This window comes from Pseudomyrmex gracilis, unplaced genomic scaffold (assembly GCF_002006095.1).
Source record: "Pseudomyrmex gracilis isolate BER0280 unplaced genomic scaffold, ASM200609v1 scaffold_312, whole genome shotgun sequence".
Taxonomy (NCBI): domain Eukaryota; kingdom Metazoa; phylum Arthropoda; class Insecta; order Hymenoptera; family Formicidae; genus Pseudomyrmex; species Pseudomyrmex gracilis.
The window spans coordinates 79051-107021 of record NW_018020896.1 but is presented as its reverse complement, the minus strand read 5'-3'; the positions used below and the strand labels follow the sequence as shown (position 1 = coordinate 107021).

Sequence of the window (27971 nt, the reverse complement as noted above, 5' to 3'; positions counted from 1 at the left end):
TTTTTTTTTTTTTTTTTTTTTTTTTTTAACAACAAATTTACAGTTTACAGTTTTTGAGTACCTTTTTTTCTTCACTAAATGTTATGATTAAAATTTCCATCATCATGCAAAGAAGGGTTAAATTACGTCAAATATGCATGCACACAATTAAAATATGAAAATTTGTCGAGTACACATTGTATTTTTAAAATCCTTATCGTTTTGTTTGCCGAAGGGTAACCACCTCTTTTCCGCTTCGGCCGGTTGTTGAAGCAGCTTGTAGTATATAGTAGTCACGTTTTACGGTAAACTTACTCAAACGTTTAGAAACCGTGTGAATACACATTTGCAGCGCAAACGATAAAACACGATGCATTTTAAAACAGCTTCGCCTTTGTAAACGTGAGTGTATATCGATCGTGCAACACCAAAACACCAAGTTTTGTGTGATTCAACTAAGATACTTTCCGATCACTTATATAATTATATAAAACTTCATATATTTATAACATAATAAAATTTAACAATTAATAATAATGAGTTTTAAGCTCTTTTAATTACAAAAAAACTATGCGAAATTATGAATGGTCATAGAAGCTTTACGCTAGGTGTTTGTTGAGTAAAATATTGCAAAAAAAATTTTTCGCACTATTTTAAAATTACTTAGAGAAGTAAACGGGAATATACATGATGCAAGTACAGCATCCATATGAATTTAGAAATTAAAATTTTGTTTCAAATTCACGTGTAAAAATTTACACGTGAGAAGTATAATGTTAATATATATTTATATTATGCAACAAACACCCGGCGTAAGGCTCCTACGACCACTCATAATTTCGCATAATAAAATTTACCTCACTTTTATAAAAACTAAAGAAATAATGGCAAATCTGAAAGATATTACACACATGATCAATTTTTACAAAGTTATTCTGGTTTTTTTCCTTTTCTCTGCCTACACGATATCACTTTGATCATTTTTTCTCGACACCGAAGATAAACGCTTCATGAACAATTTTAATGTTATTATCTGAACACGTGTCACATGCGGGGTAATGTATTTGGCGAGCCGAAAAGAGAGATAAGCCAAGTTTCGGCATCTGAATAGCGGTTTCAAATTTTCGGCGCTTATCGTCTTATTTCTATTGGTGGTAGGATCTCATTTGCACAAGAAAGAACAAGAATTCACGTTGATAAGACTCAAAGAACTTGTAAATAGATGCAGAAGCAAAATTCCGAAATTTCATTCTTGTTGACACAGCAAAACGCAATATGACACACAACGAGCGTTATTATTATCCAATCACTGTCATATTAACAAAATTATAGTCCGACATTAAAAATTAGATAGCTTCTAGTTTTTTTTTTTTTTTTACGTTTTGTCATATTGTACTTCCGAGTATTATTGAGAAAAAAAAACAAACAAAAGCTTCGTATAAGATATAATTTCACATTGTTCCGATGTCACAATTTGAATAATTAATCCGATAACAACATTAACGCGACTATTGATACTTGTAATCGCAATTGATAATGCAATTGCATACATATATACACGTGATAGGTACATTTTATTACCGAGAGAGTTACGGGTTGATAACACAGGTGCACAAAAAAAAAAAAATGTTCGAACCCACAGACCAGACCACTCATTCTATATGTATTTTGAGACGCTGAATCCATTTCCGTAGTCAGTTTATCCCCACCACGTCAGGATTTTTGGCAAAACTCAAAAAATACCCGAAAAATCACTAAATTTGCATCTTTTTGCGGCACAAAAACCAGTATCAAATGAATTCGTACTTTCAATTATAATTTTATATATTTTTTGGATCACCGAATCCATTTCTGGAGTCAGTTTACCCCCACCACGTCAGAATTTTTGAAAAAATGCGTGATACTTAATTTTTTTCTATAATAGCGTACCCGCTTGCTTTCAAAAGATCTGTGTAGTAGATTTCGTTTACGTTTAATTCCTCTATTTTTACAATCTCTTTTCAGCGTCCAGCAGTAGTCTGCCATCATATTGACATTCCACCTGCCTTGGTATCTTCTCTCCATTTCTTTAATATCTTGGTAAAAACGTTCACCTTGCTCTTCACTGTAATCACCTAAGTTTCCTGGAAACTGATCTATATGGTTGTGCAAGAAATGCATTTTTAAGTTCATTAGACATTCCATTTTTCCAAAGTTTTTTGGAAAAATTGGAATTCTGCGTCTATTTTAGACACTACTTGTTTGTAATTTTTGCTGACGAATTCATTTGATACTGGTTTTTGTGCCGCAAAAAGATGCAAATTTAGTGATTTTTCGGGTATTTTTTGAGTTTTGCCAAAAATCCTGACGTGGTGGGGGTAAACTGACTACGGAAATGAATTCAGTGTCTCAAAATACATATAGAATGAGTGATCTGGTCTGTGAGCCCGAACATTTTTTTTTGTGTGCCTGTGTAATCAAATAATATACGTAACGCCGTATGAATCGCACGTTAAAGCGCGCGAGAAAGATCTATATGTATTATCAATTGAAACTGAAATTTATACATCAAGAATTGATATATATATATCGTGAACTCTATTCTATAAGAATGAGAGGAAGCCGGGCAATTCTGTCGAACGAAAGATTAATGCGCAAGGACACTCGAGTGTCTCCGCTTTGTGCTATCACTTCTCTCTCTAATACGCTCGTCTCTCTATCCAGAAAGGAAATGTCGGATAGACGGCAGCTTTTGTGCGACGAGAATCAGACGACGAGATCGATATACACATTGCCATTGGGATCCGAGCTATTGACGATTGACAAGCTGGTTTAACACGTGCGCGCGCACACACACACACACACACACACACGTGCGACGTCTTTTTACGAAACGCGCTAATAAAATAATATCGACCGTCAACTGTCGGAGAGCGAGATTTCTCGACACACCGTAAATCATTTGTCGCTCAACAGAAATTAATGCACGATGTTGCGAATGACGTGTGTCACCTTAACGAGCTTTTGGTCGATTCGTAAATCAATTATTTGGCTATTCAATTATAAAGAGACGAAAAGTGTCTTCTCTCTCTCTTTGAAGAATGTTATCACTTAGTTTTTAGTTTAAAAGACTGAATATTAATCAATTTATTGTACATAATGTAAGTGGGAGAGCTATATTGATAACTTTTGTTCTATAGAAAAAATAAAAAATGTAAAGAGAATTGAAATTAATATGTAAAGCGCATTAAGTATGAATAATGAGCAAATTGCTGAACCGTATATAACCTCCTGACTCAATAATATCGGCGGTTCCGCTTCTCGTCGATCATCGTGCGCGTAATGAAGCGCGTCAGTGTTGGATCTTTGCAATAATCCGTACTGTTAAAGATGCCGTTATTCTGACGCGTTCCAATCAAGGAACAAAGTTGAAAAAAGAAGCAACATCATTCTCGAAGACGAAACACAGTCGTCACGGACTGATAAACAGAAACGCGACCATCGAAATCCAATTCATTCTGCGCGCCGTCCCGTAATTTCTGTGAGCGTCAAATCAACCACTCCGCACCGGGTTCGGTGTCGAGTTTCAAGTTTATAATTCGTAATCACCTGAACCTCGCACGCTATCTGTGTAATACATAGGAGAGTTCGGAGCTAGTTACACGAAGCTGCGCTCGCGCGTTTCCAGTTTCGACCGCATCCGGTATCACTAAATCCGTCGCGCGAATACGGACAAAATTAGATTGTTGCGGATCGCTGATCATATTGTGACGAATCAAAAAACTTTGGATTGTTGTTAACGGCAGAAGTGATACTAGCCTATAATAAGACTACTCTCGTACACGCGGTCAAACAAAATCGAAACGTATCGTAATAATTGCTGGCGATATATACAGAGAGTACGTGTTTATCTATGTGAGTTTATCCACGTGTTTATCCACGCAATCGAGATTTGTATAAATTATATATATACTATTTGTCGAATACAGTTTTAATATTCTAGTAAATTTTAATAACTTGGCACTGTGATACAGGCCAAAGTTAATATGACTCTTAAGACGTCTAGATTTAGAACATACGTAAATATAAAAGCTTTCATCTGAGTCAACAACAAGAAACACTGAAACATAAATGTTTTGTCAACATGTTCGAGTGTCTCAAAAAATAAACCAGAAGCAAGTTTTAAGCGGTGCGAAACATTGAAGAGACGAAAAATCGACTCTCGCTATCATTAAATTCTTTACTTTAACTGTGACGAAAATCTCGTCGAAGAAAAACACAAGTGAGCACAGCAGATTCGTTTCTGGACGGACGATGCTCTTACTATCAACTTCCTGCTAGACGCGATACACACGCTCCTACACGTTATAACGCCTGGAGGGTCAATGATCCGCATAGTTCACAGAGTTATTGAAGTTTTTAACGTATATTATCTCATGAGAGAAAAGCATTTGCCTGTCGCTAATTCTGCGAGAATTTTCTGCTTCTTCAAGCAGATCGCTAATTTTATCTTCGAAAGAGATCGTTAACGAGTTACAAGCAACAGTGAATTTCAATGAGATCAAAACTACTGCGCCGTATTTTACGCGATAATTATCGCGTAATTGTAGCGACAAAATGAAACAGTTGAACGCAATGACTTTAAAAGCTAAACTGTGTGCGCATATAAATTTCAAAACAAAAAACGTAACTTTATATTGCTTTCACGATAGCATGATATAATAAAAGTTGAATATACAAAAAAAATGAAAAAGTTCTATCTTGCCTGAATAAAACCGATAAAGCGAATCAGAACTGAATGATGAAAACTGAAATCCGAATACTAAAATAATAGTCAAAAAAATCTGTCCAAGTCGACTAGCGCGCAAAAAGGTTTTCGATCATTGTAAATTCGCGGTTGAATAAAAACAAATGGTCAATGCTACATTTCATGTCTATTGTACGCTCGCAAAAGATAACCATATAAATAAATCCGATTAAAACGGAATAACAAAAAAATAAATAAAGAAATAAATAAAAACGTAGTACATACGAGCTGATGCGTATTAAATCTTCTGATATCGATTGTTTTCCAAAGCACAAGTAATCTTACAGTCGCTGTACGCAACTCTTTCATACGGAATATTTTACAAGTACGTAAGAATGTCGCGTGAATTTGCACGAAGCAGGAAAAGCACAGATTCGAGGATAAAAGCAATCGTTCTCGGGAAAGTAAATTCTCGAATCAAACCATCGGGAAAAACTCTTCACCTACAAATGAGTATAAGTTGAGCGAGCGTTAGTTTTTCTAATAATCAAACGTGTAACCTGGTTTTTCTGCCGGTAATATTTCTCCTTATAAAGAATTACAGAATTCTGGGAATGAAAGAATCGCACGACAATCGTTTGTTTTTTAATTCAGAATTACAGCACACTGATAAGTTACAATACTTCGAAGCATAAAACTTTTAAAGACACAAATAAAAAGTGTCTTCCGCGAAACACGATGTCATTTTCTTTTGTGTGTGTGTGTGTGCGCGCGCGCGCGCGTGTCGCATTCGCGACAAGATCATAAAACCACGATCTCTCCGCTCACCATCAATTGCAACATCGGTTAGGTCGCTAATTCTGAGAATGACTAAATTTTCTTTCTCTATGTCTATTTTAAAGAAAGTTTAAGTTATGAAAAAATACAAGTAAATGTGCAAAATTGTAAAATATTACTTTACTTCGATTGATGTTTGCATTTTAAAGAATTTATATGAATAAAAAGAATGTCAATAATTTTGCAATTTGTTTTTGTTTTTTACATCTAAAGTATTGTAAACGAGAAAACACTAGAAATTGATAAATAAGTTAGAGTCGCGAATATAAATATAACTGTGTTATTCGATCTTGCGACCTTTATGAAAAGCTCTCGCTCACGCAATACATCCGCGTCTAAATTCTCATTTTTGATATTCATCAAAATAAAATACAAATTTCAAGTTACATATATATGTATGTATATAATTTTCTAACAAGTATAGAGATAAGAAGTTAAGTGTTTTTCTCAAAAACTGTTAACAGATAACAAAAAGAGAACTTCTGCTTTTGTTATTTTTGTTTACTTATCATTAATAAAAATATCAGTACTTGACTTCTTTCTCTTACATTTATGCTCCGGAATTATTTACATCTTTTCTAATAACAAAATTAAAATTCGCCATGGCAACTGGGAGCGAAGTAGCGCCAAAATGACTCGTCAACATGATCCCGATGGCGTGTTTGACCCTTCGCGCATTTTTGACAGAAGGTCTGTGTTTATCAACAAGCAGTCGGCCATTTTTCGGGTGCGCGGCGCTTAGCAACATTACAGGGCGTAACCATCGAACGGAGCGAAAATTCATATACCGCGCATTCCCCATGCCCTAACCCCAAAAAGTCCCCATGACGTTTCTCGAGCTCGCGGGAAAAAGAGAGAAAGAAGAAAGAAAGAGAGAGAAAGAGAGAGAGAGAGAGAGAAAACAATCTCCGGAATTCCGCGAATCTTACCTTCCGGATACGCCTGCTTGCTCTGCACCAGGTCGATGAACATATTCGTAACGTTGTACAGCTGTCCCATGCCCTTCGGGTTGAACTTGGTGGTGGCGTTGTAGGGCAGCCCAACGGTGTTGAACGTCGAGTAGCTGAGCGCCTGCGAGGCCATTATTTCGTTGAGCTGACGATCCAAGTCCTCGCTTATCGCCCGCATGCGATTCGTCAAACTGGTTTCCTGCTGGCATGACACCGGGCACCACACGAGCACGAACGATAGGAGGCATACACGTAAAAAGAGCACCGAAACCGTCGCCGGTCCATGCGCATTCGTAAGCCGACACATCGCAACAACTCGCGTCCAAGACGCGCCACCACCGACTGGCTCGTTCTCTACTGGCACGAGCGGCGCAACGTGCGGAACGCTCGGAATTGGACTAGACTAGAGCGACGCTACTCCCTACTCCCACCCCACTCCTTCGCACTCGTCTTTTCTCCCTTTATCAGAAGGCGCTGCGCACACCAGGAGTAACAACAACGCTTCGGCGCAGGGATCAAGTTCAGTCACAGGACCATCCGTGTGATACAATTCGGATCTATCTCCAAGATTTGTATGTAATACGTAATTGAAACATAAAGCGATTGACTTAAACATTTATAAAATATACTTTCAATTTTCAATTAGTTTCTCTGAGATGTTTATGCGATTGAAAAAGTTTAATTTATTCAATCTGAAATATTTGGACTTATAGTTTGAATTAAAAGAATTTATTTTTTAATATTGTCAGCCATTGCTGAATTAGGGAACAATTGCCGCTCGTTCCGCTATTCTTTACGTCTCGGAAAATGTCGAGTGCAGAGTCGCGCTTACATTTTGTTTTTTGTGTTAATTTGTTTTGTGCGTGGAATTATCGATGCGTAATTATCGTACTAATAGCATCGTTGTCATACGCGACGGATTTACGTCAGATATGCACTTAAAAAACATTTAGATCGTTAATTACTCGCAATATCGTCTGATCAAATCGTCAGCCGACGCAATTCGAATCTTGATCGTGAGAAAACGGCGTTGAGGGGGAAGGGAGAGGAGAACACAAATGGACGAGTCACTGCGATGAAATCGCGCGCTTGTTTTCTCATATTTTAATCGCGCGTTGATGACATTTCTTATGAAATTATCGGCACACATGCGCGTTATCGTTGTAACACGTGGGAAAATCGGATTTAGAAACTTTGTTGAATGTGAAATTTATGTAAGATGTCGGTCGAGAGCTGTTTGTCAACGAAATTTAAATCGCGATTTCGAGTGAGAAACAAGCCTGGCGAGAAGAGAGAAAATTCAAGAAGACTTTCGTACATTCGCACGTATTACGAGATTAGTTCGATCGGTATCTATTCTGAAAATGTATACAATAGTCTGACGTGTTTCTCGAAATGAAAACAACTTATTGCTCATACACAATAACAATGAATCAAAAACAGTAAACTTTGAACAATGTATGAGTCGTGTTTGTTTGCACAACAATATATTTATATCTATACGTATATACTTTATAAACTTGAATTTTAGCGCTCAGTTTTAAAATAATAATATGCTTTTCATTTACATTTTTTGCACCGATAATTTTATTAATATTTAATATCTTTTAAACTGAAAATTAAATGATTATAATATTCCTATTATTTTTTAAGGTGTTGGTAAAAAAAAGACTCAAAGTTAAGAAATATATTTAGTACTTGAGATGTTATTTATGTGACGCGAGATTGCACAATGGGTCGATAAAAAATAAGAATGGTAGAATGTGACTTCTTTGTTATCCAGGTAATCTTTAATTTTACGTTGTTCTAAATGCATAGGATTGTATATATATGAGTAATTCTCAAAAAAACGTAATCTCCGTGTTATATTGACATAAAAACATAGATAAGTTTTTTTATATTGCATAGTTATGTATTCATATTACGAATGGTGACTTAAAATGGTATGAAAAAACATAATTCATCGCTATCCGTTAGTTTAATAATAATAATTTTTTATCGAAAATGAAATTTGAAATTTACGCGTTCACCGAGAATCACCGATAGAATATATAATAGTCAGTAACGCGGTAAAAAGCTTGAAAAATATTTGCAGATACTCCAAAGCACAAAATGCGTTGTAACATTGTACGCTAGGTATCTGTCATCTATAATATTATGGCTTGTTAGCGACACTGCGTAACAACACTGCATTACTGATTCCACAAGTGATCAAAATTCGTCATTTAATACGCCAAATTATTGAGGAGGACCGTATTATCTACAATATCCGTATTATCATTTTTTCTACGTACATGGTATGTACCAAGCATGTTTTACATTAAATGATACAGTTTTCTTGACGTAACGACGTTACTATAACCGGAGAAAGCGATATTCGTGCCGCGTATCGTGATAACCGCCATATAATGATTATCGTGAGAATATATGATGATTATGCACAAATTGTCTTACAAACGTGATTGCGTCATGGTTATATACCGTGAAGTATTTATACGGGAACATTTGTTTCAAGTATTTTTTGTGTTCTATATATTTTATCTTTATTCATTATCTTTATTCACTAATTTCTCATTGTAATCCTCTGAAAATCTTTTCTAACAAAGAAGCTAGATTTTCAGTAACAGTGAGTATAGTCGATTGAACGCCAGTAGATAAGAGTTCATTCAAAAAAATCAGAATAAAGAACATTGAAGAAAATTTCTTTCTCTTTCTATATCATGAAAAGAAAATTACGATATTAATATCGCTTAGTTTGCGCACTGAGAACAATGGGATCGTACAGTCAGTCATGAACGCGACGGTCATCGATTAGATCGCGAAAACTCCGCTAGGCGATTTTGTTTGGTCAACCCAAGTCCCAATGCGCATCGTTTCTCATCTCACTGAAATCAGGTGGCGCGCAGAATGTGCGGCAAAATCGGGGTCACAACTTCACGACATCGAAAAGTGCATTTCGATCACGCGAGTCGGCCATTGCCTTTTTGCCGCGGTGACCCGAAAACTCGTGTCAGTTTCGAACAAAGATTCCGTTGAAAGTTGGAAGAATGAAAGAGAACATTTAAAACATCTAGGGCTTGTGTAGAATTAAACCAAAAGGATAATAGTAGAGTGAATGATTATGTTTCTATATATCTTATATTTATTATGCATAAGATATTGTCACTCCCTACGTATAATCCTGTAATTCCAAAACGCAAATTTTAGAGGAGAGCAGTTAAAAGTTTAAAGTTTCATATGTTTCCCTAGTTAAGGGATCTTTCGGTTTTAAATTTTTACCTTATAAATATTTTTTTAAATATTTGATGACCATAAAGAACATGAATTTCTAAATGTCATTATGCAAAAAACTGAAAATCTCGTATGTGACACTTACGTAATTATACGCAGGGAGTGACGATATGTACATGGGCGATTTGTTGAATTCTTTCCAAAAAATATATACATAAATATGTAAAACAAATAAAATACGTAGATATTTTTTTATTATAATATTTTATCAATTTTGTTGGTTTGCTTATTATTGTTCTCAATTTTGTATATCTTGTATTTTTCTGAAAACACATAAGTTCTGCAGATTCCAATAAATTCGAATAAATCCACGTGGCGGTCGCCACGATAATGTTAGCGGCCGTAAATTCTTTTACGATAGCGCATTTCGATTTCAAAACTTACGACGAACAAAATGAATTTTATAGCCCGTATACATTTTGAAAAAATTGTAACATGTATATTCTCTTTTGTTTTAAAATTGATGGAAAAGAAAAGAGGATTTTTACTTTTTAAAAACGTCAATTTTCAATATTTACATATTGAATAAATTGTAGAATTACGATTGAAAAAGTACAAGAAAGAAACAATTCTAGCATTTTTACGCGCACACATACACGTATACACGCATATAAATTAATATACTCGCTTTATTGTCAGTTAACATCATAATTACATCACATTTACATTACGCGTATTATATTTCTCAATTATTTGATATTCAAATACACTTACGAATGTATGATATACACGTTTTGAACATTTTTAAAATACAGTTTAACCGTGTTTACGTTTAAACGCTTACTTTTTTAATATTAATGATAAAGAGAGATGTTATATTATTGTAGTCGTTATATAATTGATAACTAAAAAAGAAAAAAAATAAAGAAGATAATTGAAATATAGCGAAAAAAATATATGTATATAATATATCTCAAAAATGATACGTTAATTTCAAGAAACTAATCACTAACTATATTTTTATAATCATTAAGTACATTTTTTCCCTCATTTCAATATGTTTCTGTGTTTGAACCATTTTTTCAGTAAGATTTTATCTTAAAATGATAAGAAAATTGAAATCTAAAATATTATTAAATACGATGTAACATTTTCACACACTTTCTTAAAACTATAGTCAAAGTAGTGCGGCAATGTTCGATAAAACAAGTAGATAAAAAAAGCGTTTTAAAACTTCTTTCTAATAATTTTATTCTAAATTCGAAAATATTGAGAATGAAGAAATGTAAAACTCTCTTTAAGTAGCGTGACTCTTTGATGTAATGGGCTTAGGTAATTCCTTGGCACTCGTGAATTCATCGGATGGAATTCCGGGCATTTCCAACTCAGACGGTAAATTCAGATCCTCTTGCGAATTCACCCAATAATTTGTTCTATGAAAAAATCAAATATTTTATGTAATATTGCAGGTAAAATACATAAATTCTAAATGAGAGACATTAAATTACTAAATGTATTTCGATATTTAACCCTTTCGTTACGGGTGCCGACTATAGTCGGCATCCGCGCGACGACCTGCGTATCAGGTGCTAAATATAGTCGGCATCACTCCAGCGGAGCGGACTGTCGTAACAAAAGGGTTAAAATTAGATAAAGTTGGTTAAAATATTAAAAATGCATAGAAGAATGTTGTAAAGATAGATTTCTTTTGACAAAGTACTCCTTACTTTGATTGTTTGCTTTATCAATTACAATCACAAGTGTACAGATTATATTTTTACACACGTTGCACTTTCGAAGCTTATAGTTACTCGTAATAAAATGCAAATAAAGTTGCATGTAATATACCTGTCAAGTACGTCAGCTGGTGCAAGACTTTCAATGTCCGTCGAAAAAGCTCGTTCGTTTACTGCCTCACTTGTGGCATTATTATCATGGATCGTAAGCGTAGGTATCGTCAGTAATTTATTTTCTCCGTTATTCGTAATCAAAGTGGAATTCCATGCTGAATCTGATGTTTCCACTTTAAGTTTTTCAGATGTTATTTTTCGCTCCTGAACAAGCTTCTCCTCGCTCGTTTGATAATTAATTTTGGGTATTTGCCCAATCATTTCGTCCGGATACCGATGTAGCACGTTTTTCTCATAATAATATTGTCCAGGTCTCTTGGTAACCGGCGAATTGTTCTTCATCTGCTGCACCAATGGCCTTGGAATCTCGGTACTAACTTTAGGCTGAGAAATGTATCCGGAATGACCAGGATGGTGAACAGTTTCGATTGTTTCAGTGACGATCGTTATGCTTTGCACCTTTGTGGGTTTGAAAATAAAGCTTCCCTCTGGTCTGTGTATGTAAGAATTTTTTGTCGAAGTTTCTAACCAATATGGGGTGTTGGAAAATAGTTGATCATCTTTCTGATGATAAATCGGATGACTTGTTGTCTGATAGAGTGAAGAGTTTTGAACAGGTCTATTAACGCTTTCTTGTGTATAAGATGAGACATCCACGGTACTTTGAGTAGATAATTGTGTCGTTTCATAATAAGTCGAAGTGATGTCAAAATACCGATTGTGATTATTGTAATCTGTGGGGAATGAATTACTCGAGCTAGTTGACGTATATTCTTGATGTGGGATGTTTGTTTCAGAACTCGGAACAAATCCGTAAAGTCCAGTCTGCGCAGAATCTTTGATAAAATCGAGCGATTCCTTCCAGGCTTGAGAATTATATTCACTGCTTGGTATGTTAGTTACATGAGAATTGTCAGTATTATAAATTGTCAATTTAACATTTGGTCTTTTTCTATATGCATCAGGATCATCGTGATCATATGGTTTTTCACCGGGTCTTGTTTGATAACCGTTTGAATTCCATTGATTCTGATGCGGTCTATTCAAATTAGAAGAGTAACTTGCATTCGGTTTGCTCAAATTGTTACTTTGCAAGTGTGGATTTTTGCCTGTTTTTTGTGTATCATATGGCTGATGATTCGGCCTGATGGGATCTGGACGTGAACTTACTGGGACCGCAGATTCTTCATCAATCGGATTTTGTGCATGATGCATTTCATTGTACGGCCGCGCATTCGATGAAGGTTTAGGTCTGTTATAATCTAAAGTTTCTTTGTGATATAGTTCATCATTTGAATTATAATCCGGTCGGAAAGTCGGTCTCGTGGTTGTCGAAGGTCTCTGTCCATCGTAACTCGGTCGTATGCTTGCTGGTGGACTAGCATAACCTGGGTTTTGTTTATCGTTCAATTGATAATGATGTTCAGAATTCATCGAAGGCTTAGGTCTTTCGTAAGCGTGTGTTGGAAGCGAATCGTGATGCGAAGATCCGTAATTAATCAAATAGTCGTCAACCTCGCGATCGGGCATTTGAGTGGTAGACTTCTGCTGAAATCTCGTGTAATAAGTGTAAAGAGTCGGTCTAGGATTGGTGGCGGAATAGTTGTCGTAGAAAACGTCATCCTGCGTGAAAACAGGCGATCTGAATCCGTAAACGAGTGGATTTGGATTATTAGGATCGTCGAAAGCGTGAGGAACGTACGGATACTTTGCTAAATGAGGAATAGTCGTCGGTATAGGTTTTAGTTGCGGAAGAAGTGCAGGGAAGTTCAGAGCCTCATTAAAATTCGAAGTCGGTTTAGAATTAGGATGTTGTTGTATTTTGATGTGCGAACCGTAAATACCTTCGTTTACAAAGATAGGTGAGTTCACGGCGTTGTTATTAACCACAATTGTGACGTTGTTGTTGTCCGGACGTCCAAAAGGTCTTTTCACAACGATTCGGTTGTTCTGATTGATACTGGTCTTCACAGGCTTCTGAGGTATAAATGTTTCTTGATCTTGATTAGGAACTTTTTTCTTCAAATTAACGTTTTCTCTTTTCGATCTAAAAATAGTGTCACTTGTTTCGGTTGCTGTTTGTTTGTCTTCTTGCGAATCGTCAACGTAGCTTCTGAATTCTGATGGCCGTTGAGCCCAATATTCGAGATTCAATTGCCCAATGATCGGATCGTCGCAGGATAAACGTTGATTCTTTAATCTGTCCGCCGTGAGAAAGACAAACGGTTGTAAGGTCTCAATACTGTTCATTGTTCGACACAGAACTTGAGCCAGAGTGACTCGTCTGATCTGCTGCAGTTGACCGAGAGTGAAGCTGCTTTCGCTTTCGGGATTCTCGTACCAGAATCGATCGCCGCGTCGTAGATTGCTAAATTGCTGACCAATTATGCAAGCAAAGGTTGGACCGACCAGACCGCCAACTACCGACTTCTCCGCGAGACCGGCCGAATAGAGATCGATATCCTCCACGGACGCGTACAGCGATCTAAATTTCCTCGCCGCGTTTTGGAACATCACTCTATCGAGATCGTCAAAAGTTCTTATCGGCGACAAACCGCACGGCTCTCGCCATCGCACGTAAGGTGGCAAACCATGATCTCTGCCGCGCTGGATATTGAGAGAGGCCAGATCCATGCCGAATGCAAAACCGGATGTTTGAAAAAGATGATTCGTTATCTCCTCGGATATGAACTCGTCTCTCCTTTGACACGGTTGATTTACCAGACCCAGAAGTAGCCGATCTATAGATCCTGCTGTTTCTAGATTTGCGGGGTTGTTAAACTCGTCGTGGATTGAAACGTCTGCGACAAAATTTGTTGTGCAATTAGCTTAATAATTTTCTTTTTAATGAAATTATATACGATCGTGATTACGTTAGAAAAATATTGTGAGCTCTGTCTTTAGTATGTATCAAGTCTACTCACGTGCGCTGGCCACTTACTACGACGACAATATTAAATGTATATATACATATACTAAAGACAGACAATATTAAATGTATATATACATATGTATATGTAGCATGATGCAGCAAAATAGAGATACATCTCTTAAATATTGTTTTACTTTTTTTATTTTTAACACTATCCGTGGATAAAATTTTTCATAATAATGAGTTTTAGGCTCTTTTAATTACAAACTATGTGAAGTGTTGAATGGTTCTAGGAGTCTTACGCTGGATGTTTGTTGCGTAATAAATACACATATACCTATATATATTTTTTATATTATACTTCACGTGTAAATTTTTACACGTTAATTTGAAATTTCAATTTTTAAAGTCATATATATGCTATACTTGCATCACATATATGAGATATCCCCGTTTATTCCCCTAATTTTAAAATATTGCGAAAAAAAACACCTCGGCCAGGAGTCGAACCCAAAATCTCCGGTTTACCGTGCCGTCACCTTCCCAATTCGGCCATCGAGACACTTAGTTCCGGGTTCGACTCCTGGCCGAAGTATTCGTTTTGCAATATTTTAAAATTAGAGAGAGGAAGGGTAAACGGGGATACGTGATGCAAGTACAGCATCCTATATGAATTTAGAAATTGAAATTTTGTTTCAAATTCACGTGTAAAAATTTACACGTGAAGTATAATATAAAAAAAAATATATACATATATTTATTTATTTATTACGCAACAAACATCCAGCATAAGGCTCCTAGGACTGTTCAAAACTTTGCATAATTTATAAAATTTTTATTTTAAATTATAATTAAAATTGCAAGTTATTTCTTAGGGTAAATTATAAGTTATAAAAGAAGAATTTGATTTTCACTTACTATTAAATATAGGCCTATGGTTGCTATCAAATCTGACAAAACTTTGCTGGACTAGCGAATGGCCGAATCGATAAGCCGCCGTGGAAAATGAATTTGCAACGGTGGGATTTACGGTTGGGTCGTACCCCTCATAGTAGCCCTTTTTAAGAACTTCCAGGTCAAAGATTTTCATCACTTGCGGACCTGAAAGGTTGTGCAGCATTTTTAGAGAACACTTTGTCTCTCCTAACACTTGCAAAACTATCGATGATCACGTTATTATTGAGTGAATATACGATTACATAGGAGGAAGTTAGCTTACCAAGAACGATTGGCAGGAATTCTCGATAAGTTATATGTTGAACTATTGCGCCGACGATTCTTCGGGTTTCTTGAAAAAGTTTTTCGTCGCTCCAGTGGGAATTTAGATCAGATAATTCTGTAGCTATTCTGTTGTGCAATCTTAGAAATACTACGTGCAAGGATGTAAGAGCAGGCTGCTCACTGAGACGTCCGTCGCCGGCGCGGAAGCAAGTCGTCGACAAAGATCCACGTTTGCATAAATCGGATTCGCGTTTCGGTAACGAAGATTTTCGCGACTGAATTCTTCCGTACTGCAGCAAACCTGAAATGGGTGTTTCTCTTCAAGACATAGAAATTCTCTTCTTCTCGTGAGATAGAACAATTACGTCTTTTTTTTTTTTTTTTGCTATTCAATGAAACTTGCCGTTTCGGAAAATTCTCAGACTGTCACTATGCATGGCATTACTGCTGTAAACCATGGAGGCATCCAGATAACTGGTCACCTGAGACAATTGCTCCCTAGGGCCAAATTCACAACCCTCTTTAGGAGCCGGTCCGCTTCTGAGAAATTCCAAACACCTTACACCCAAAGGACCGTAGAAGCTATCGCGAAGATTCACTGCTATCGGCAGACACTCCGGATGCTATCGACATTCATTAGAAGTGCACTTTCTAAACGTTTTCTCGCGGAAAATCGAACTATACGGAAGTTTTTTTTAGTGTGAAACAAAAATTACGACGCTTATGAATCATGCAATTGGCGTGAAGTTTTGACCGAAGTATGAAAGATTTAATGCAAATATCAACGAATATATAAATGACTCTTTTAGACAATGTTTCAAACACTTATTTTTAGAGGCTATATAACTAAAACTTATTAATATAGTTGATTGACTCATTACCATAAACTCTGGTGGTTGAAAACCGATACCTCCTTGTAAACAACATTGTGGCACAGTACCGTTAAATCCTCTACTTTGACCGGTTGCTATTAATAAACAAAATTATATACTCTGCATGCTTAAAACATTTTAGAAGAAAAAATGTGTAAGTTTTAAAATACGTGCCTGTCAAATCATGATCTACAAATTGTCCCCACTGCATCAGCATGTGAGTAACGGAAGCCAGAGGTACGTCTTTGTCCTCGTGTACCAGATTAGTGACCTCTCGTGCACTTGGAAGTGGCCTTCCTGTTATTGATCTTCTGATACTTTGAACGCCGTCGTCGTATTCCGGAGATAGAAATCTGTATAAAAAGTAATTTGGAGTAGTTTCGTTAATTTGTTTAATTAGGTAATTCTAAATGTTATAAATTGTCATTCTTTATCTACCTCTGCATCGTTGACATTGCGGAACCCCACCAGAGATGCTGCAGATTATTGCAGCTGCCATCAGATGTCCTGTATCTTAGACTAGCCGGTGGGCATTGTGGTGGATCTCTGCGTGGACATTGTTGTTCCAGCGAAGTTGTTCTCCGGACAAACTTGTTCCGAGATAAAGGCAATTCCAACGGTGCGTTGGGAAATCTGAGAAGATCGCGGAGTGTAAAAATAGATACAAGTTCCGACAAGTTTATTGTTGTTTACTGCAAACCTACTTATTCAAAAACATGGCGGTGCCTTGAAGAGTTGCGTAGCCGAATCTCGCGAGAGCTTTCGCTTCTTCCGATTGCTCGTTAAACGCTGCCACGTATCTCGCTGGATTATCGCTCTCGAGATAAAGACCTATTCAATTTTCTTATTTTTATTCCGCGTGTGTGAGGCAATTCTTCGTGAAATATAAATTCAAAATATTCAGCTAATATAGGATTGTAGATAAAATTATACGTATATATAAAAAAAGTAATTTACTTTCATTTCATCGCTTACCCATCGAATACAATTTAGGTTCCTGGATGTAATAAAGATTGTGCATGGCCTGTAATCCGTAATTTGCGGCTTCCATCAGATAGTCTTCTTTGTGTTCCCAGTTTTCTTGATCGGCGCGACTTTCCGGAGTTTGATTTCCAACTTTCGGGTCGGCACTCTGTGTTTTCGTGATCGCATCGGTCGTTCGGAACAAACTCCCGTTCGACTTTTCAGCGAAGTGTTCTTTTGTTGATGGAAAAATGTTACCGGTGTTAGAATCTTTATTTGTTTCGGCCCCATTATTTGGCTCTTGAAAAGATTTCATTTTCTTTGATGTGCTATTTTTCACATTGGTCAACAATTTCGAGATGGCACTTTTGACACTTGAATTATTCAGCGAATCCTCCTCTGTTCTAACGGGCACGTTTTCTGTTTTTTGATTTTCTTGATACTCTTTCTTTCTTCTCACGAGTCTACCTGCCACAGAGTTTTCCGAAATACGCGGAGTTTTCAAAAATTTATGTTGGATTTCATCTCTCGTCTGACTCGTCTCTTTCGCAAGAATGTACGTGATTCCGTTGAAATCTCCCGGCTGTAATAGATCCATTGCTGCCTTCTGTATCTCTTTCTCGAGCAACTTCTGTTTGTATTTCAACCGCGTTGCATCGACAGGATACGAAGTATTTGCATTGCTTTTCTCGATGTCTGAGGTTAACGGATTGTAGTCTGATGAAATATTTACTCTCTCTCTCGAAACATCCGTTGATGTGGAAAATAATTGTTTCTCTTTATCGGAATTTCTAACTTCGAAATTGGACGCTTGGCTTTTGGCGTGGAATTCGTTTTTATCATGTTGTTCCTCGGATTTAGATGATAACACGCAGCAGAGAGAAGAGAGAATAATGCTGAGATCAAAGCAACAATAAAATTATTAAACTTATCCGATAAAATCGTTTAACATAATGCAATGCATTTTAGAGAGAAAGAGTTTTATAAGTATAAAATGTGTTATTTCTTTGAATAACGTCGTAGTAACCTGACAAGTCGTTAATGTTAAAACTCTAAGACGAAATAGTCGATAAATATTTGACTTCATTCGGTGTCTAATAATTTGTAGGATATTTCGACAATATACGCGCGAGTTTATATTGGTCGTAAAGCATAATATAATGACGTTGAAAATTAATTATCTTACACATTGTACGAGCATATATGATAACGATAATATTATTATTAAAAAAAACTATTAGTACGAAGATAAAATGCCGATACGTGGTAGTAGTCTGAAAGCTGTTTGCAAAGAATAAATTTATACAACAACAATTGACGATGTTTAATAAGATGTTGAAATGTTAAAAAACCGAAGAAACAAAACGGACAAGATGAATCGAAAGTCACTAAATGATCTTGTCGGCACAGTGTGACGTTAGGATCGAGAGAGATGTAACGGGACCGCGAATTGTAGAACAGTGAAGACGTGGAATATAAAAAATTGATAATGATCTTATGTGTTGAGTTGAAAACATTCTTTTGTGTGAATTTTGATAGTAAATATGTAAAAATATCGGAGAAATATTAAAGCGAACACATGTTTACGTTTAATATTTTTGAAAGTTTTAATGATAACAAAATTCGACTTGTGAATTAATCTTTAAATGCAAATTTATAGCCAAAAGCCATTTGTTAAGATATTAATTAAAAAACCTGATAGATAATTTTTAATCTTAGAATAACTTCAAAATAATCTGCAATTTTTATTGTGAAAAATAAATATTTCACTTATCGACTAAGTCGCTAAATAATGTTTAACAATTTAAATATTATTAATAAAAGCTATATCATTTATATCACAACTCACAAGATTGCAAAGTGCATTTTGCTTGATGACATGTTCCTGATAGCACTCAAAACATCCAGCGATACATACTTGTCAGCGTAAAATTGACGAAAAGATAAAACGCAGCGTCGAACAGTGTGACGCGGAAACGAAAGAGAGCAAAATCGCAAAACGGGAAGTTAAAAATGAAAAAAACAAAAAAAAAAAAAAGAAAAGGACACTGGGACGTGCGTGAATCGTCAAATCGAGTCGTCGGCCTTCTCGAGGACGGTTAACCAGGTACTAACCGGCGATCAGATCAGCCGACTGGTCTTATCCGCAAGGAAAGACGGCGCCTCCGGGCTTTACTTTTTGCCTGACATTGGTGTCGTCGTTTTTTGTCGTATTTTTACTGTTATTCGCGGCACCACAACGAGTTATCTTGTTATTTCGACTGTCCATCGTTGATCATCTAGTGAGGGAAGATCGGCTGTTTTCGTTTCGTACCAACATTACGCGATAGGAAGACAGCGGATCTCGCACTTCTTATAATTTCCCTGCTAATATTTACGGATTCTAAGATGTATAGTACAATTGTGTTAGACGAAAAAATTTAACCGAGAAGAATGAGATTATGTTAATTGGCACATCGGTTCGCGCGGTCCATGCTTCCTAGAACAATTATTATTCCTGATTGATAGTCTAATAATTTTGTACTAACAACAGATAGATAGATAGATAACAAGGAGCGGGGGGCTTGTGAGACCCTATTGTCACCTAGATCTAACAACGGTGTTAATGAAATAAAAAATACATATATAAAGTATTTGTGTGTGTGCATATGTAATATAGATCTCTCAATATAATTATTTTAATATTTTTTTATTATCTATACACCCCCCTTATATTATTAAATTTTCCCACGAACACATGAAAACTTTGAAATATCTCTTTAACAACCAAAATAAAACGAATAAAACTTGAAACTATTACAAATTCTTTCTAATAGGCGAAAAAATATATCTAGCGTCGCAGATCTTATTCTGGATTAAGATTAATTGAAGTAATAAATTTTACCTCATCAGTGTCTGGCCGCTTTTTCTTGCGCCTGTAAGCTCGCTATCGCTTTGCCAGTGCCATATAATACTTTTGCGCGAACCTGAACTCTTCTCATGGTAGTACAGGTTGTCCCAGATGTGGACGATGAGCTTCCGGTGTTGCCACCGGCAGCCGTGCCTAACTGCAAAGTGCCGCCCGCATAATTCGCGCCCCTGCAACTCGTGCAACCCTCCGACATTGTGCTGTTCCTGATATTGTCTCGTGTTATTCTTGACAACTTCTCCTAATTAAACAAAAATCTCGCGATATGCACAATTTTAACAAGAATTATTTATAGAGGGTTACTATATATGAAAATAACATCAAGAGTTTTCTTATAGACTACAATCTCAGGTTGATCTAATTGAATTGTTGGTTTTTACTCATATAACTTTTAATATCGTTTTCTGACAATATTTTCTCTGATATTTTAAAAATTTGTTGAATCTCATAATTATTTTTAATAAAGAAACAGAAAAATTTCATTATAATAAAAATTTTTGAAAATCTTTTAGACGTATAATTCATGTTTAAAAACAATTTGTTATTAAGCTTTCTACACTTAATTTTATTAGTATCTTATTATTTATATAGTTTGTTGTAAATTTTTCATTTTTTTATTTGTTGATTCCAATGATTTTAATAATAGAATATTGTTGCAGTTGATATAATAATTAATGCTCGTTGTACTGTTGTCAAAAAAAACTATTTATTCAGTTGATTCTAGTTTCTCTGTAATTTCCAGGTTTTGGTCATTTTTAATGTAACTGACCTATATTTGCACAATAATATTGTTAATTATACTCAGACAAGTATTAATTACAGTTGAGTAACATCATACAATTAAGTGGACAATTTTTTGCCATTTTTTCGCAATCGAAGGCATGTCGACAATTTGTATAGTGTTGTGCAGCGTAGAGCTCTGACCCGCGCGCCGTTCACCATAAATCCGGGAAAATCTGGGTTAATTATACTAATGGCAATATATGGCAAACTTTTCTACCGATAACCTTACCGGAAAAAGGCAAAACTCCGTAAACTTCCTTACTAGCCTTAATGTATTTCCTATGGAGAAATATCGTGAAATACAAAAAAACGTTAATACGATAAAAATGTCCTTAAGATTAATCACGCGATTATTCTTTCGCGCGCACGAATATCATCTAAAAACTCTTTATGTTTTTAGGTACTTTTGAGAAATTAAAGGACAAACGTTTAATTACATATTAAAAATTTATTTAATTTATTTATTAACAATTTTTATTTTTAACAATATTTATTAACAATGAATTTCTATACTGTTTATTAAGAAGGTTTTTAAAAGTTGTTTTAACTATTTAACTAATTGTTTACATATTTTAAATTTTTTTGTTTTGTAACTTTTCTCTTTAACTCTTCGATTCGTTTTTCAACAAAATGCAAAGTTTGTACTTTCGATTGTTTTAGTTATTATATATATTACAGAAAACTTACTAGTACTGAAGTAGTGTTCTTTCAGTGAAATGAATTGAGCGACTCCAAGTCTTATCATGAACTATATCCCAAACTATCCCAGAAAACATCCCCTGACGTCTTCCATTTCCATTTCTTTGCAGAGGATTTTCACAAAGCTCATCGATGTTTCTGGCGCGTATCGATTTAAAAATCTGACGCGTTGCACGATTTTACGTGGATTTTTTTAACATATCGTTTTGTAACCGAGAAACAAATTTAAAATCGGTGACAAAGGCGATTCGCGTATCCGCGTCCACAGTGCGAAGGCGCCGTAAGAACTGATCGCTCGTGTTCCAAATAGCCGGTCGGTTGGCTTCACCGAACACTCGTCTCTCTTTTCTTCTTCTTCCTCCGTGTCGTGCCGATCGTTTGTCGTCAAAGTTTTCGTCGTTGCTGGAATCGTCGTAATCATCATCCACCTCTTTATCAAGAGTAAATGAAAGTGATGAGAATAAAAGATAATTTGAATCAAATTTAGATTCGTTGACATAATGAAAAAGCCACAATTATTAAGAATATTATTTTTACATTACGAATGTAACGCGAATTAGACTGAAAATTAGATGAAAAGAATTAACTCCGATGGTTTTTTATTTGTTTATACGAACATAAATTTTATAAAAATAAGAAATAACCATCAAATAGAGAAGGATATTTATTTAATTAAATTCTTAATAAATTAAAATCTTAATTTAATTTAGATACAAAGTATAATATTGTTAATAGTGACTTTTATTACATATATGTACACATAACACATATATATTGACTTTTGTTGTTATCTCTTTTCGCATGTTTACAAATATCTGATAAAAAAATCTGTATGCTGAAATGTCATACAATCTTCCCTTCCACATTTGCGGTCTTGACTCTTTTGCACGCGACTGTGTGAGTCACGATCATGAACTCCGCGTTAAAGAGGAAAACGAAGTAAGACGAAGAAGTATGAAAGAGAAAAAGTATGATATGCACACAATATACAGTTATTGTGCGTATACCCAGCTGCGATATGTAACCTTCGTTCTATAAAAATTTGTCCGGCGAGCGGTCGACCGGACCTTGTGCCCCGCATAATTCTTTCGCAACGTAGTGCGTGCACGTGCGCCGCGCGCCTGTATAAAATCGTATCGGCCAGCCGCAAGAGCGAAGCTGATCTGTTTTACGGGAACAGGAAGGCTCGGAGTTGCCGGATGTGTGTTTTTCTGAGCCTTAGCGATTCTTAAAACGACACGGAGGGTGTTGCGACTCGCGTTAGCGGAAAAAAGTGAGGTATCGGTCAGACACGAAAAAAACGCGCGTAATGATGGATCTTTTATTTTTTCATCTTAAATGACAAAGCCTCTCTTTCTCTCTCAATGTAAGATTTTTGCGTATAACTTGACATAGTGACGTAGTTAACGGCTAAGCACAACGCAGACTATTGTGTCGGCAAGCTGTTCCTGCAGCCGTCATGCGAAACGAGTTGGCGTAATAATTTGATTGATACCCGCGCGTTGCTCGTTGCATATTCAAGCGTGCTGCCGACTTGCTGCGTCGAAATCGCCATTAATGGAATCTGTTTTGCAAATTTGTGCGCTGCTTTGCGTCGATCCCCACCGTATCGATCATTCTTTGAGTAACATCGGCTCTCGCAATCTCGCGAGGAGATAAAATTGAGAGAAAAAAAATGACAAGTCGTTCGAGATATCGTTCATCAGTCGCGCGGAGCGATCGTTCTTTCCTTCGTGACGCGATACAATTAAATGTCAAAGCGGACTGACTACGACGTTGACCGAATAGCGTTGCGCTATCAGTATCTTGCGAGTGGGTCAGTCAACAACGGGGTCAGTCGAGGGCGAATCCGGACTACAGGTCAACCAATCGCATTCGTTCGCACGGCTTTCGTGTTTTCGCGACAATGAGTATATTAACTGTATACTATAACACACGCATACACAAACACACATACACACATTCGCGGCAGTTAAATTCGTGCTGGCACTACTGCAATGGCGTAGCGTCACTTTTGTCCAGTCAAAAGTAAGCTTCAAAATCGAACGTTTTGATCAGACGCAGCAAATGCGCATTGTTTTTCCGTATTTATACTCCTTACTTTATGTCGTATGTTTTTGGTTTCGAACAAATAGATCGGCTCAAGTTTTTTTTTTTACGTGTAACAGAACTGTGTTGCACGTAATTAGCAAATCTGACTGTGAAGTAAATTACTAACCATTATCATCGCGACCGCGTAATGAATAAGCAAAGCGGTGAATTACCGAAACTTTCTCTTGTTGCTTGGCATGCGCTCTCCTACAGCTTCTATAGCGTCATCCTGTGTAATCAGAATCTTATCTTACACTTATCGCGTATCCGCTTATGAGATTCAGTCAAGTCGTTTAGAAAAATCTGCTCGGCGGAAACTAGCTCGTCGCGGTACATTCGCCGGAAGAATTAAGTATAGGATTATACTCTGGGTAGGGGATAAATAAAGAGTAGGTGGTGGTTCTCTCAGCAAGACGAGAAACAGGACAGAAGTGGGTCAGCGGGACTATCGGTCGTCGAAGGTCCGGGTTCTCGTTTTGCGCGTGTTTGATTCACCGGAGATGATGATGCTGGATGGAAATGGATACAGGTCGTTATAGAAAAGATCAAAATAACAGTAGGAAGAATGCGCTTTAGATACTTTATGTACAAGTCGAGAAACAAAACCAAGCGAATTTATGATGTACGATTTTCTTCTATTTTGGAGTCTTATAATTTATTATTACAATATGATGGGTATTGTTTATGTGTAAAAAGTGATATGCATTATACACTTTGTATAATTTTTTTTATTTTGAAAAAGTTTTATTAACATTACATTTTTTATGTGTACATATATAATATTCCAAAATAGAAGAAAACTCACACCAGTTTTTACTGGTAACAAATAAGTTTGATCAAGGCAAATACAATGTTATAACTTTATTTCGTGCGCTTTTCTCACAAATACATCAGTGTCCCCGTGAAAAAAAGAGGAAGAACACTATCACAACGGGAATGAAATTATCTTTTCTATACAAACGTTAATTTGTGCTATTGTACACATTAGGGTTACGTACGCGTATGTCATTTTTTACGGATTCAAATGACACAGTTTACGATTTTCGTCTTTTTTTTTTTTTTTTTTTGATGTAAGGATAAGAAGGGGAAACAAACGGGAGAGAAAACAAGAATGTTGATGTTTGGATTCCGATTAATCAACTCACAATGTTGTAATTACATTGTGATAAATGGATCGCATAAAGATTCGCATTCTTTCATTTAAAATAATCTTTTTGTTGGTAGTTTGTTCTGGGAAGGCAGGGGATGTATGTGTATAGTCGTTCTCTTTTTCAGAATATTTACAGATATTTCAATAGTCTTTTTTTTTATATAGGCTCGGTGCGTTTCTTTTTTTTTTTTCATCTTGTACATCGTAATACTTACATGCTAACAAATATTTTACATTTAACATCGATAAACACGTAGTGCTAAGAAAATTTCTATCGTCTCTTCGGCTTGACGTGCGCTTGTTAGCTCCCAACATTACGAGTGTGCACTCAGACACAAAAGCAGTAGAGAAGAGCAGATATAGCTGATTAGGTGGTTACGTCTTTCACTATAATAATTATGCTGATAGTTTTGTAAAAATTAATAGCTTAATAGATATAGATTTGTACAAAATTCATTCTATTTTCAAGATTTTTTTGTACTTATGTGTAATATAATGGACACAAGCAGATATATATGTAGGGTAAATGGGGTTATTATAGTCATACGCGGAAAAGATGGCCATAGACTGTAACTTCACCAATAATTGTTTAATGGTGCATTTTTGTAGCTATTTTTAAAGATAATCAGTATTTACAGTAGTTTATGTGCGTACACTATTTAAAATAACAATATTGTGAAAATGATATAATATTTTTATGTAAAGATATGTGTATATAGCTTCAAGAATTTTTAATAAACAAAGGTGTTATGGCTATTGAAGCAAACACAGATGTCGATGTGTGAATAGTTGAATCAATTTATTGAAACTTAGTGCAAAACGTTTTCGACCTTGTATTAGGTCTTTCTCAATGCATTTAAAATACTGTAATAAAATACGTCGCACAGTGCTGTCAAGAATGTTCAAGTCGCACAAGCAGACCCGACCAACACTTTACAAATGGAATAAAGCGAATAATAAATCAGTCGCTTTATTCCATTTGTAAAGTGTTGGTCGGGTCTGCTTGTGCGACTTGAACATTCTTGACAGCACTGTGCGACGTATTTTACTACAGTATTTTAAATGCATTGAGAAAGACCTAATACAAGGTCGAAAACGTTTTGCACTAAGTTTCAATAAATTGATTCAATTATTCACACATCGACATCTGTGTTTGCTTCAATAGCCATAACACCTTTGTTTATTATAATATTTTTACTTTTGATCGCAAAGTTTTACGTATGTCCACTAAAAGCTGCTGTAATGTCGAATAAATTACAGTTAAGCTGCCGTAATCAATATTACATACATAATAAAAGTACATAAAATGTAATGTAACCAATAATTTGTATATATGTATATACATATATATATAGTGTTTCATTTTCATTATTTATTTATAAATATTATGTTATCTTTTCCTCACGCTTCGGGAAAGATGGTCCATTTTTATAAAAAAAATTATATATAATTACATGTATATTTTTTATGACTGTAATATAATCTACAATGTATTTAATCATCAAAATAAAAATGTTTTTTTTTGTTTTTATAGTTTATATAAAGTTGCGTTTCATAATTTAAAAAATACTTATAATTACTAAATATATAATAAAATTACATAATTATAAGTTTTACTTATATCTTTTACGAAAAACACAGGCCATCTTTCCCCTAAAAGGTGAGCAAGATGGCCAATGCATACATTTTAATATTTTATATAATATTAAGTTTTTGTTAAGTGTTTTCTCTTTAATTTCGATAGTTATTATTACTTTAAGCTTCAGTGAAGTGAAATAAAAAAACAATATTAAAAAACAACAAAAATAAAGGCCTGTTTTTGCATTTAAAGAAAACTATGGCCATCTTACGCGGATTTACCCTATATATCTGCCATAATATCAGAAAAATTTTTTTATAACTTCAACATATTTAATTAATTTACCCAATCAGCAATATCCGCTTTTATCACTTTGTCGATAAAAAAATATGTGCACTATATATTTTTGTTTAAACGCAAGTGGCCCCTTGGTACACGATACTACTGCTCAGGAAGCAATAATACTCGAAAAAATTCTTGAATACAAAGCTGTGAAATCGGATCTGCGATGTAAAGGACGGATTTCATAATAGATATCCGATAAATATTCGAGTAAAGTTCTTCGCTTGACAGATCGATATTATGCGAACAAAATAAGAAAAATATAGATTTACATTTGGCGTGTATGTTTTGCTTCTTTAAGCTTCAGACAGTTAATTCCATTAATTCTGTTGTTGTCTAAAACAGACTATTTCTTCAACTATACTTTTCTTTGCTTTTCTTGTATTTATAAATATATAATAACAACAATATATACACACACACACATATATATATATATATATATATATATATGTGTATATATTGTACATGTATTTATAAATATATAATAACAACAATATACACACACACACACACACACACACANATATATATATATATATATATATATGTGTGTATATATATGTATATGTATATATGTATACAGGGTGTCCAACAATTACTTTAGCATCTCTCATAGGCAGGTAGAAAGAGTAAACCTGAGTCAAAAAGTCGTGAACCATTTTTTTCTATTACATATAATAAAGGAGTAATTAGTGAATAAATTAGCGTCGACCTTTAGCCGAACGCACGTTAGTGAACCACGCGCCTGGTGTGCGTGAGCGCTCCGCGCGGCTCACTGACGTGCGCCCGGCTGAAGGTCGACGCTGATTGGCTTGATTTATTCAATAATTACTCTTTTATTATATGTAATAGAAAAAAATGGTTCAGGACTTTTTGACTCAGTTTTATTCCTTCTACCTGCCTACGAGAGATGCT

The 27971-nt window shown here is 35.5% G+C and overlaps 2 protein-coding genes and 1 long non-coding RNA gene across 7 annotated transcripts in view; 1 reads left to right on the top strand and 2 right to left on the bottom strand.

Moving 5' to 3' along the window:
- LOC109859979 (prominin-like protein) overlaps nt 1-6889 on the bottom strand; it is a 35331-nt gene extending 28442 nt beyond the window's left edge. For all 3 annotated transcript variants that reach the window (XM_020438755.1, XM_020438757.1, XM_020438756.1), the window contains exon 1: nt 6472-6889. In XM_020438755.1, coding sequence (XP_020294344.1) covers nt 6472-6799 — 328 coding nt within the window. In that variant the 5' untranslated portion in view covers nt 6800-6889. The remainder of the gene's footprint in view (nt 1-6471) is intronic.
- A 1346-nt stretch (nt 6890-8235) lies between these two features.
- LOC109859978 overlaps nt 8236-27971 on the top strand; it is a 47932-nt gene continuing 28196 nt past the window's right edge. For both annotated transcript variants that reach the window (XR_002250763.1, XR_002250762.1), the window contains exons 1-2: nt 8236-8275; nt 8588-8789. This is a non-coding gene — a long non-coding RNA (uncharacterized LOC109859978). The remainder of the gene's footprint in view (nt 8276-8587; nt 8790-27971) is intronic.
- On the bottom strand, nt 10395-22190 carry LOC109859976. Of its 2 annotated transcripts, XM_020438746.1 has the most exons (12): nt 21880-22190; nt 20386-20650; nt 17514-18397; nt 17243-17369; nt 16977-17171; nt 16713-16891; nt 16548-16633; nt 16070-16289; nt 15665-15967; nt 15364-15546; nt 11572-14374; nt 10395-11156 (listed from the first exon to the last, which is right to left on the bottom strand). In XM_020438746.1, exons 1-12 carry the CDS (start codon nt 21935-21937, stop codon nt 11021-11023), a joined length of 5439 nt encoding a protein of 1812 aa, XP_020294335.1. In that variant the 5' UTR covers nt 21938-22190; the 3' UTR covers nt 10395-11020. The 2 variants fall into 2 exon arrangements, with proteins under 2 accessions (XP_020294335.1, XP_020294336.1); XM_020438747.1 differs by lacking the exons at nt 20386-20650; nt 21880-22190 and adding an exon at nt 19351-20134.